The sequence below is a fragment of the Nicotiana tabacum genome, chromosome 13 (assembly GCF_000715075.1).
Source record: "Nicotiana tabacum cultivar K326 chromosome 13, ASM71507v2, whole genome shotgun sequence".
Classification (NCBI taxonomy): Eukaryota; Viridiplantae; Streptophyta; class Magnoliopsida; order Solanales; family Solanaceae; genus Nicotiana; species Nicotiana tabacum.
Genome location: NC_134092.1, coordinates 75,404,583 through 75,417,209, shown reverse-complemented (window position 1 = coordinate 75,417,209; position 12,627 = coordinate 75,404,583). Strand labels below are relative to the sequence as shown.

Here is a 12,627-nt window from a genome sequence, read left to right as displayed (position 1 = left end):
TTACAAGACCATTATTTCTTTAGGTCCACTATGCTTAGGTTGAAGTCTTCTTCCTTATTTCCTCAGCTAGTCTTTCGTGGTAGTACATAGGGGAGACCCTCTGACTCCTATAAAGCTGCAAGCTTATTACATCATATACCGAAAGAATTTTTGATGTTCTTACTCGCCTATAATTATCCTTAGTTACTTACCTGCACGCCCTTGTGCTCGTAGGGTTGCTTCTGAGCTAAAGTTTTGACTGTCACCCCAGAGGTACTTTCTTTTATTTTCGTAACACATATATGGTACCTTTAACTACTCCAACTCGTATCTGAATATTTTTCAAGGATCACGATGTCATCATATCTGCGATACTGAATTCCCTATGTTGGGGTTCACTACGTTTATCTTGCTCGATCTGTTGATTTATCCGTGTCCTTTTGTATAGCCCTAACTATACTCTTACTGAATCAACTACTAACTACTCGTTGGTCCATTCACATATCTATATTCCGCACAATCTCTCTTGGGTTACTCCTTTGTCCTAACTTACCTCTCGCACTGGGTCCTTATGTATGAAGTGTTCATTCGTACTTATTTATCAATGACATCCCAGGCGGGAACCCTTACTGCCTCTCCCCGATGTCGTGCTTGCATAATGTTCTGGAGTCGTAACATATATGAAGGATTTGAATAAATGCACTCTCATTCCTTTCGCCTTTTTACCGCATTCTTCCTTTACTATTCCATAGTTACCTCATCATCTTTGGTGTCTTTTCACATCTTCACTGACATCTTACTCGCCTTGCGATTACGCTTCTATTGGGATATCTAAATTTCTTACACACGAGGGTGACACCTAGTGTAACTGGCATAATTAGTCCCTTAACCTTAACTCTGCTCACAATGCTTGCTTTAGGGAAGTGTCTTCCTAAATTACCTTTAAAGGTAAATGTTATCCTTCTGTTGTCCATTATATTATTACAGGAATGCGATCTCTGAAATTATCACGATGCCGGCTATTATCGAACCCTCTGATCCCTAACTCATGTTCAGTTTCATCTTTTTTACTAGCCCTTATTAATTTTTGTTACTCTGGGGTCTAACTTAGCCTTCTGGTAATCACGTTGGAATTACCAACTCATTTCTCAAAATGAGGATATGACTTTATGGTTTATACTCTTTTATTGTATCAAGGCTTGTCTCCTCTTGTACTTTCCCTCAGTGAATATAGACATTGTCATCTTGTTATAGTTTTATTTACCGTTATCACCCATTTATCACATCTTACTCTTAATACTTCATTTACTCTCTTCTTATTCTCCTGCTAATATTTTCATCTATTACTTTATTCTGTAAACATCAACAAAACATTCTTTCGCTTTTAGCTCCCCTTTCTCCATCCACTAGCTCTTCGGGTCACCTAACATTATCTCTTGACTAGGGAAGGGAGCCATACTAAGTTAAATATTTATCCCTTCTAGGATTCTAGTACCTATCTTCTGAATTTTATGAACATGCTAGTATTCATATCTAACTATACTATTCTTGAGTGTACCATCTGGGTGTCTCACAAGGAGAACTATTACCACATTTGCAATATGCTTCGAAAATGTCAGCTAACACTAACAATCCATCCACCATTTTGGGTTACTCTAATAACAGCTAGATCCTGATATCCCGTCCTTCTCTTAAATTATATTTGTTATCTCCCACAGGGCATAACTAAGATGGGTGTGGCCAATTTTTACATACCTCTATTACTATTGAAGGTAACTCAAAATGCCTATATTTCTCTTCCTGAATTGTAAATACTGATAATCTTCACTAACTGGGTACCTCGTACCCTTCTTCAGGTTGCCTCTTTTACTTGTTGAAACTTGTATCTACCTTCTGATTCTCTCATTGCTTATGACCATAGGGGTGGATAAATATTCATGCCTTAGGGCTCCTTATCAAGAAGCTTACACGTCTTAGTACACACATGATATGCTAAAGACCTCACATTTAATCATCATAAGCATGATACAAAATCGAGTTCCTTTGACTCAACTCTTCCACATCCACATTCAATCTCTTACAAACTTTCTTTCTAGATGTAGGTATCATTGTATTACGAATAAAATAGAATTTAGGAGTTTCAATTCATACAACTGAGCTCTACCACACGATCTAGAGTAAGAAAAACAAAGTGACAGTCCTAAATGCCATGTGGACTCCTGCTTATAAGTGTGGTGCACAACACACCCATAAACAAGATTCTACTAGACATGGCTTGTAGACTCCCTAGAATAGAATTGCTCTGATACCAAGTTTGTTACGACCGAAAACTAAAGGGCCGCAACGGGCACCTAGTGCCTTACTCAACCGAGTACAACTGTAACATATCTTTCTTATCATACTATCATGGGTAAATGAGCCGAAAAGGCCGTCATGAGATAACAAGAATAAAACATAAGGGAATACTTGATATAGGACGACCCAACATGATATACAAACTTATATATGTGACATACGGGCCTATAAGGATGGCATGATCATTTGTACACTCAAAACATAGGCCGACAAGGCCATCCAAGTATCCATATATATGAAATCTATCTACAAGCCTCTAAGAGTACATAAACTTCATAAAGGTCAGGATAGGGCCTCGCCATACCAATCAACACATGTCCAAAGCATACTGACCAAATATGCAACTCTAAAGCAAGTGGAGTGGGCCAACACCTTCCGCTGAGCTGATAGCCTAATAGGAAGACTGTCAACCTGTCTATCGGGACCTTTGGGCATGAAACACAGTGTCCCCAAGCAAAAGGGACGTTAGTACAAATAAAGTACCGAGTATGTAAGGTAGAAAAGCATAAATAAGAACAGTAATGTAGAGAGAGATAGAGAAGATACAACCTGTAACATCTGAGTGCCTCTAAAGGCGACTGACATGAAATGCATGATACATATATTTACATATACTTTTAAAAACATACGCCTCTGTGGGCATCATCATCATCATATCCCCGGCCTCGAATAGGACTTGGTAAAAACGTACCCAGCCATCATACATCTTAAGGCTCGGTAGAATCATACCCAGCCACGTGGAGCTCGGTAAACCCAACTGATCTATGGTTGCACAATAGGTGCCGTACCCAGCCGACTATAGCGCGGCGCGGTAGAGTAAAATAGATACATATATATAATGCATGCTCGACTCATGGAATCACGTTCTAACCCTTTCGGAGTGATGTAAGGTCATCGCACCTTCGATTAATATTATGGACATCCATACCATCAATATGAACCTCAATAGGATTCAAGGATCATACATACTTGCTTAGAATAACTTTATAAGGAAAGAACAACACGGGCAGCCTTAGTTGCTAGGAGTAGATCTGTTATGAAATAGCGTATCATTTATGTTGATTTCACTTTAGATCATGACAAAAGAAAGAAGGAACTGTCGTAACATACCTTTGCAATCTTCTCTCCAATCGTCAACTAAGCACAATATGATCTTCTTACGTCTCCAATGAGTAAACCGACTTCGTCATCATCAGATAATCATTGTAACTCTCATATCTCAAAACCAATATTCTACAAGAAAATGGACAGCACCTCCCCTATTTGTACTACATTCCATAAGTTGCTAAAAGTCACCAAATAGCCCATATAACAAACAGTAGTTATATGGAACACAACCAGCACAATAACACGTCGAGCGGTAAGCTAGGTTCATGTCTAATAACACTATGTTTTGAACCCTTTATTTCTTATTTATATATACTCAGGTTATTCCATAATTTTTCCAGCCATAAAATGCTGCAAGAACACCTCCCAAACAGTCCAACAATCAACAACATTACTAACAAGTCTTTCGATCGATATCTCACAAGTTCTAGCTGCAACGACTTAGACATAACTTGGATAAACTTAAATACGTGTAGAGTAAGAGGTTGTTTTCCTTTAAAAAATAGAACAAATGATATTTGAGCTTACTTGACCACGAAATATCCTAGCCACGAGAACAAGGAAGCAATTCAGGCTTCTCGGCACTAGAATCACTTTGGAAAACATGAAATCGCCTAGGGTTGATATGAAAACCTTGTGTGAGTATTTTATAGAAATTAAACCACTTTAAACAACTACCAACACGATATGGAACCACACCAAAATCAACAACCACAAGAAGAACAAGAAACTCACTAGCACCACGGGATTCCCGACACTTGATTTTTGTTGTTTGCCCTTGGTTTGGGTCTTGGATCGTGAGAGAACTTTGAGAGAAAGTTTTAGGTATCTAGGGTCAGAAGATAGTGAAAAAGAATGAGTTAAAACGGGATTTAGACGTCACATATATATCAAGATATCTCAACCGCCTAAGTGGGTCCCATAGGGAGCTGCTTATGCAGTCTCGCGAAAATGCGAATATCTCTCTACTCCAATGTCGTATCGACAAACGGTTTGATGTGTTGGAAACTAGACTCGTAGACCATCAATTTGATAGGTTGATCACCCCGTAATTCTTATAATATTGATAGAAAATGTTTGCTACAATTTACCTAATATTCAGCATATTTATGAATGTAACTTATGATGACTTTTGCCAACTTTTGTTCCACAACTTGCTTGACTTAAAAACTCAACATACGACTATCTTAGACTATAATAACTCATAACATAACCTTCTTATCATGTCAAGCACCCTCGTCTCACCCGAAAAGTACATGTTATAACATTCCCAACTTATCAATTTTTGACAAAACTTATTTTTTCCAGTTCGTTTAGCTTCTAAGCCTTCGAACCCTTTTGGTACTTGTTATTCATAATCTTAAATATTTGTAACCTCTAAGGTAATACGATTAACTTACTTTATGTACATCCAAATATAATCTAATTTCTGAGCTTACATCAATTTACTTACGACGTACTCTCACTTACGAAAATATGGGGTGTAATAAAAAACCAGAGTACAACAATGAAAAAAAGGAAGAAGAAGTTGAAGAGGACCCTGAGGAGGATCCTGAAGAAGATAGCTTGGGAGGCGACTCCGGGGACGATTATTAAGTGGCTAGTTGATTTTCATTTATCTTGTACCCCGTTTTTCACTTCCCTAAGGGTGAACCTACAAGCCCATGTTATCTTTTTGAACTTTGAAAACAATGTTGTAATCACCGCTCCCATATATTGTAAACCCAAAGCCTATCAATGAAAACTAAACGTTTTCTCCGGATCGAAATATGTCAAAACCTGATTGTTCATTAAACATTCGCGACATAGGCCTATATCCGACAAAGAGAGGTCCTTCGTATCTTAGGAAACGCGCTAACATGAATATATGAATTAATTGCTCTATGTGCTCATATTTGTGCAATCTCTAAAACTAACTTCTACTTTTCCCCATTTTCTCGCTTTATTGCTTTATTTTATCCCCAAAATAGAGGTTGGTTTGTGTTGATATGTAAAACTAGCTGAGCCACCACACAATCTAAGATTCAAGGGAAAGATGTCTGCAACCGATGACCCGACTGGAAACGCTCTAGTAATAGCCAACAACCCAGGGCAATCGTGGGAAAAGGACGATACCCGAAAGGATGAGCACGTTGCCAAAATGGCACAGGAAATGGAGTCACTAAGAGAAGAAGTACAACATATCCGGGAGCTGGCACATTTGGCCGTGACGACTCTTGCGCAACCACCCCGCTTCCCTTCCTTAGATTCAATCCCTGATCATTTTCTTTCAGTAGCCAGGCAAACAACCAGTACCCCAACCACTGTCACCACAAATCCCGCAACCCAAGTTATACCACCAGTGACCACCGCAAATTCGCCAAATCCCCATATACACACACCATAAGTCCCGAATTATGTCCAAACACCACAAAATGCACCAGCCACTACCAATTTAGTTCACACCTCTCCTCGTGCCAATGTCACTTTTGCCAACAAACAGACCCAGCACATACTTGCGGCACACAATGCCACATATGAGCGGTATGTTTCACCTGTATATGCCACATCTGATCCAACCTTTACCATGCCCACCACGGTCAATATGCCATACGATATTGATCACTATGCTGAGATGGATAAATAAGCAAAGTACAAGGAACATGAGTGAGTGTCAGAATATTTGCGCGTGTTCAGGAAGCAGATGAAGAATCCCCAGGTTGCTCGAGGGAGCGTGAGCTTGGATTATGAGGACTTGTGTATACATCCCGATGTTGACATGCATGTAAGGTATTAGACTCCAAAGTTTGACATCTTTGACGAAACGGGTGAACCCTATGCTCATTTGAGGGCCTACTGTGACAAGTTGGTTGGGGTAGGAAGAAATGAAAAGCTGAGAATTATGTTGTTTATAAGGAGTCTGATAGGAGAAACGCTTACTTAGTATACCAGCCAATACCCTAGGTAGTGGAGAGTGTGGCAAGACATGGTAAAGAATTTTATGAATCGCTTCAGATTTAATACCGAGATCACTCCATGCAGGTTCGCTTTGGTAAATTTGCAGATGAAACCCTCAGAATCATTTCAATAGTATGATCGATGTTGGAGATCGGAAGCTGCCATGACCCAACCTCACTTTGATGATAATGAGCTAACCAAGTATTTTATCCGAGCCCAAGAGGGGGATTTATTTTGAAAAGATGATGGGTCAGAAATTTCCCAATCAGGTTAAAATGGGAGACTTCTTAGAAGAAGGTATCAAATCGGGAAAAATACAATCAACGACCGTGCTGTCAGCAAGGCCATACAATTTGGTTCCATAGGCAGTGGGAAGATGAAGAAAGAGGACGTAACGGCAATCACCCCCTACTATCACCCAAGTCCTCCTCGCAGAAATAACTCTTATCCCATAAATGCCCATGCCTCACATCAACCCACCTACGCCCCAGTATATAACACTCAACAATACTATAATGCTCAACCTCAATACGACCCGCCTCGAGACAATACACATCCAAACCCACCCCGACCATATGCCCATTTCAAACCACCACCCACCAAAATAGACCCTCCTTGCACCATGACCACACCTAAACTTTGAAGAAAGAAATTCCAGAAACTTCACTCCAATTATTGAACCCTTAGCCCAGTTATTCGAAAGGCTGATGAGAGTCAGATCGATATACCCAGTGGAAGGGAGAATACCCGACAAACCCTCCAAATATTTTGATGCAACCAAGCATTGTGCCTATTATTTGGGTGTTCCTCGGCATGATACTGAGGACTAGTATAGAGTGAAGAATGATATCGAGCTTCTAATTAAGAGTGGATCCATCCAGTGTACCCAGCTCCACCGAATGTAAACCGTAACCCATTGCCAAACCATAGAAATCAAGGAGCCAACATGATTGCATTGGACGAGGATTATGATTTGAATGGGACCATTGTCACGATTTAGAATGTTGAAGCTGCAAGAGTGCCACGGGATGACTAGATCGGGAAGGTGTTACGCTCCAGAAGAGGTAAACTGAGGGAACCCGATTAGAGAATAGAACCAAAGAAGAAACATAACGGACGCTGAGGCAGCAGAGGTTTGGAGGAAGATGCCGGTTAAAGAATATTCTGTAGAAGAACAGTTGAGGAAGATCCCTACTCACATATCTATCATGGATTTGTGGATGAGCTCCAACAGTCATAGGGATGCTTTGATGAAGGTTCTAAGCAGAGTAAGTCTTCCAAGAAATGCTACCAGTGAGACATTAGCGAGAACCATTAGGAAGATGGTCAAAGCAAACATGATTTCCTTTCGAAGGAATGAACATCATATGGAAGGTATGGATCATAACAGAGCCCTGCATATCACAGTCAAGTATGGGGACAAAGAGGTGTCTCGAGTATTTGTCGACGGAGTGTCCGGAGTAAACATTTGCCCATTCTCTACTCTGTAAGAATTGGGTGTTCATTTGAGGGAAGTGAAAGAAAGTCGTGTAAGAGTGAGGGCTTCTGATGGGTCGCAGAAGGATGTCATACAAGAAATCTACTTAGCCTTATAGATTGGACCAGTTGAGTTCCCGATATTGTTTCAATTGATGGACATATCATCGTCATACAATATGTTGATGGGAAGGCACTGGATACATATGATAGAGTCAGTTCCTTCTACTCTCCACAAGTGTATGAAATTCTAGGAGGATTTCCAAGAGATTGTGACACATGGGGAGTGGAGTCAGTCAGCTTACCTGAAGCATATGGTCCCTTTCATAGAAAGATTATATAGGGTCGTCTTTCACGCGGTCGAGATCATGCAAGCAATAGCAATGGAGAATAGCGAGCAGAACCATGGTGTGTAGTTACCGTATAGTCCAAAGATGGCAATGCGAGAGATGATGAAGTACAAGTACCGACCAGGGACTGGGTTGGAAGCCCTATCAGATGGGACAACAAAGCCAATTGAACCAAAAGGACAGAAGGGTACTGCTGGCTTGGGGTACCAACCTACAACTGGAAAGACCTATACCGGTAACCTTGGGAAGAAGGCTTTTGTACCAAAGAGTGTTTCGGGCACGGGTCAGAGCTCACCACGAGAGGATGACATTGTTGACAAAATGGGAAGATTGTTCGTGACTATGATCGAGAAAAGTTGCAGCGAAGCTGATATCAAGACACCGACCATTCTGGATGCTGAACCTAGAGAGACCTTGTAGAATTGGATAGCCAGTCCATCTCTACTTCGCCGGGAGTATTGGTAGTGTGAAATTGTAGTAATTTTGAAGAACGCACAGTCAATTGAGACTTGAATCGTGCCTGTAGTTTTTTGTTAATTGACACTTTGAATGCTGAGACGTTCTTTTTGATGAAATAAAAAGAAGTATTTTTCCTGACACCATTGCAAATCCATTTTTAACTCTTATTTATAATCAGTTTTTCCTTTTTAGTAATCAAATCGGTAAAAACCCGCGTTTCGCAATTATGACATGTAACAAAACCCTTGAGAAAAATGATCCATACTTCAAAGAATACGACAAGTGCATGATGCCTGAGTACCTCCCACAAGAGATCAAGCAACTAGAGAGCCAGAAGAAGCCCAACCTTGAAGAAATAAAAGTAATCAACTTGGGAAGTGAAGAAGACGTGAAAGAAACTCGAATCAGCATCCATCTGAAGATAGAATAGAGGGAAGAATTGGTAGAGCTCCTCTGACAATACCTTGATGTATCGCTTGGTCATATGACAACATGCCCAGACTGAGTACCGACATCGTATCGGTACTAAAGAAGGATGGGAAGCTTAGGATATGTGTGAACTATCGAGATCTCAACAAATATAGTCCAAAGGATGATTTTCCTCTACTAAATACTCACATCCTTATCGCGATAAGCATGAGTTACATTTGTTCGTGGATTGTTTCGCCGGATGCCACTGGATTCTGATGCATGAATAAGATGTAGAGAAACTGGTGTTCACTATGCTGTGGGGAGTTTATTGCCATAGGGTCATGCCATTTGGTATCAAGAACGCGAGTGCTACCTACATGAGGGTCGTGATGGCCCTCTTTCACGACATGATCCACAAGGAAATTGAGGTTTATGTGGATGATATCATCATCAAGTCTCGAAAAAATGCAGATCATCTGAGTGACTTAAAGAAGTTCTTTGTGCGTTTTTGGAGGTACAGTGTGAAGTTGAATCCTACAAAGTGTGCATTCGGAGTCCCCACAGGAAATCTATTAGGTTTCATCATCTGCAGGAAAGGGATAGAGCTGGATCCCTCAAAGATCAAGTCCATTCAAGACTTGCCTCCACCCAAAAGCAAGAAGGACGTGATGAGTTTCTTCGGCAGATTATTTTACATTAGTAGGTTCATAGCCCAGTAAATAGTAATCTACGAGCCCATTTTCAATTTGTTGAAGAAATATGCAACTACAAAGTGGATGGAAGAGTCTCAAAAAGTTTTTGATATAATCAAGGAGTATTTGTCGAATCCACCAGTGCTAGTTTCTCTTGAACCTGGGAAGTCTCCGCTAATATACATGTCCATCCCGGATAATGTATTCGGATACATGTCGGGACAACACGACGATACTGGAAGGAGGGAGCAAGATATTTATTATTTGAGCAAGAAATTCACACTATACGGGGCCGGATAAACCTTGTTAGAACGAACCTGTTGCGCTTTAACCTGGATAGCTCAGAAGTTAAGGCATTACCTGTCAGTATATACCACGCATCTCATTTCCCGACTCAACCCGCTCAAGTACATCTTCCAGAAGCAAATGCCTACAGGAAAGCTGGCCAAATGGCAAATTATTCTCAGTGAATTTGATATTGTGTATATGACGCAAAAAGCTATCAAGGGACAAGTATTTGGCCGATCATCTCGCGGAAAACCCGATGGATAAGTATGACGAACCACTTACCACATACTTCCCAGATAAAGAAGTGTTGTTCACAGGGGAAGACATTGCAGAGTCATACTCAGGGTGGAGAATGTTTTCGACGGAGCGAAAAATTTAACATGTGTAGGGGAAGACCTAATTTCTGAGTCAAGACAGCATTACCCAGCTTCAGCCAAGATAAGGTTCCCTTGCACAAAAAATGTGGCAGAATATGAAGTATGCATCTCGGGATTAGGATAGCAGTCGGCATGAACATCAAGGAACTTATGGTCATAGGAGATTCCGATTTGCTGATACACCAAGTTCAGGGTGAATGGACTACCAAAAATGTCAAGATCCTTCCATACTTGCACTGTGTAAAAGAGTTGTGTAAGAAGTTCACCATGATCGAGTTCAAATATGTTCCCAGATTCCAGAATGAGTTCACCTATGCTCTTGCAACCTTTTCATCTATGATCTAGTATCCGGACAAGAATTACATCGATTCCATCGAGATAGAGGTCCGAGATCAGCATGCATATTGTTTTCATGTAGATAAAGAGCCAGATGGTTAACCTTGGTACTATGATATCAAAAGGTTCCTCGAAGTAAGAGAATACGCAGAGAATTCTACCAATTGTTAGAAGCGAGCACTAAGAAGATTAGCAAATCCCTCTTTCCTTAACGGGGACGTCATATATAGAAGGACCCCGTAATTAAGTCTGTTAAGGTGTGCAGATGATGCTGAAGCAACGAGATTACTGGAAAAGATACATGCAGGAAAAATGCGGGCCTCACATGAACGGTTTCACTTTAGCCAAGAAGATTTTAAGAACCGGATACATTTGGATTACCATAGAAAGTGATAGTATCTGTTACGCGCAGAAGTGTCACCAGTGCTAGATTCACGGGGATTTCAGCCGAGTTCCACCTAATGTGTTGAACGTAATGGGTTCTCCTTGGCTATTCGCCACTGGGTTCATGGACGTGATTGGACTTATAGAACCCCTCGCATACAACGAACATCGTTTTATCGTGTTAGCCATCGACTACTTCACCAAACGGGTCGAGGCCTCTACATACAAGGTTGTCACAAAGAAGGTGGTGGCAGATTTCATCCGTAACAACATAGTTTTTACATTCGGATCCCAGAGTAAATCATAACTAACAATGCAGCTAATCTCAACAGCGATCTCATGAGAAAGATTTATGAGAAGTTTAGAATCGTCCACCATAATTCCATAGCCTACACGCTATAAATGAATGGAGCGGTTGAAGCAGCCAATAAAAACCTAAAGAGGATCTTACGGAAGATAATGGAAAATCACAGGCAGTGGCACAAGAAGCTATCCTTCGCCATACTGGGTGACTGCACCACTGTGAGAACGTCCACTAGGGAAATGCCATACATGTTGGTATATGGCACAAAAGCTGTGATACCCGCAGAGGTCGAAATACCATCCTTAAGAGTCATTAAGGAAGCTAAACTATATGATGCAGAATGGATACATGTCGGGCAAGAACAACTCATGCTCATCGATGAAAAGAGAATGGACGTAGTATTTCATGGTAAGCTTTATCAAAATAGGATGTCCAACACGTTCAACAGAAAGGTGAAACCTCGGCAATTGACACCAGGGCAACTGGTTTTGAATAAGATATTCCCTCATCAAGAAGAGGCCAAAGGTAAATTCGCACCGAAATGGCAAGATCCTTACGTGGTACAACGAGTATTGTCTGGAGGAGCATTGATCCTAGCAAAAATGGATGGCAGAGTCAGCACGAAGCCCATCAAATCAGACGCAATCAAGGGATACTACATTTGAAGATAGTAGAATTAGGTTTTGGTTATAACAGAACTACACCTGACCTGACTTCCCACGGTGGGATACGTAGGCAACCCACATAGGATCCAGTATCCCTCCCCCTTTTGTAATAGAAAATCCAAATATCATTTTATATGTATTCGGAACAACACCACGACTTGATTTCCTTTGGTGGGAATACGTAGGCAATCAACATCGGATTCAGTCATCTATTGTAATTAAACTATGTTTTGGCCTGATCCCATTTGGATACGTAGGCAGTCTGAGTCCGACTCGGCCACTTCATTTCAACTCCTTATCATTTTGCATCTATTATAATCGAACTACATTTTTACCTGATTCCATTTGGATGCATTGGCTGCTTGAGTTATGCTCAGTCATTCCATCGTAATTCATTCATTATCCTTGAACTACGTTCTGACCTGATTGTGATCGGATACGTAGGCAACCTGAAAAGGTTCGATCATAACACTAGGAAAGCCTTTGTAATGCATTTGTTTAGATTAG

General features: G+C 40.7%; 1 protein-coding gene across 1 annotated transcript; it reads left to right on the top strand.

Moving 5' to 3' along the window:
* The first annotated feature begins 11,553 nt into the window (after window positions 1-11,553).
* Window positions 11,554-12,120, top strand: LOC142168172 (uncharacterized). Its single transcript, XM_075228832.1, has one exon. The coding sequence runs from the start codon at window positions 11,554-11,556 to the stop codon at window positions 12,118-12,120; it is 567 nt and encodes a 188-aa protein (XP_075084933.1).
* Window positions 12,121-12,627: the final 507 nt, after the last annotated feature.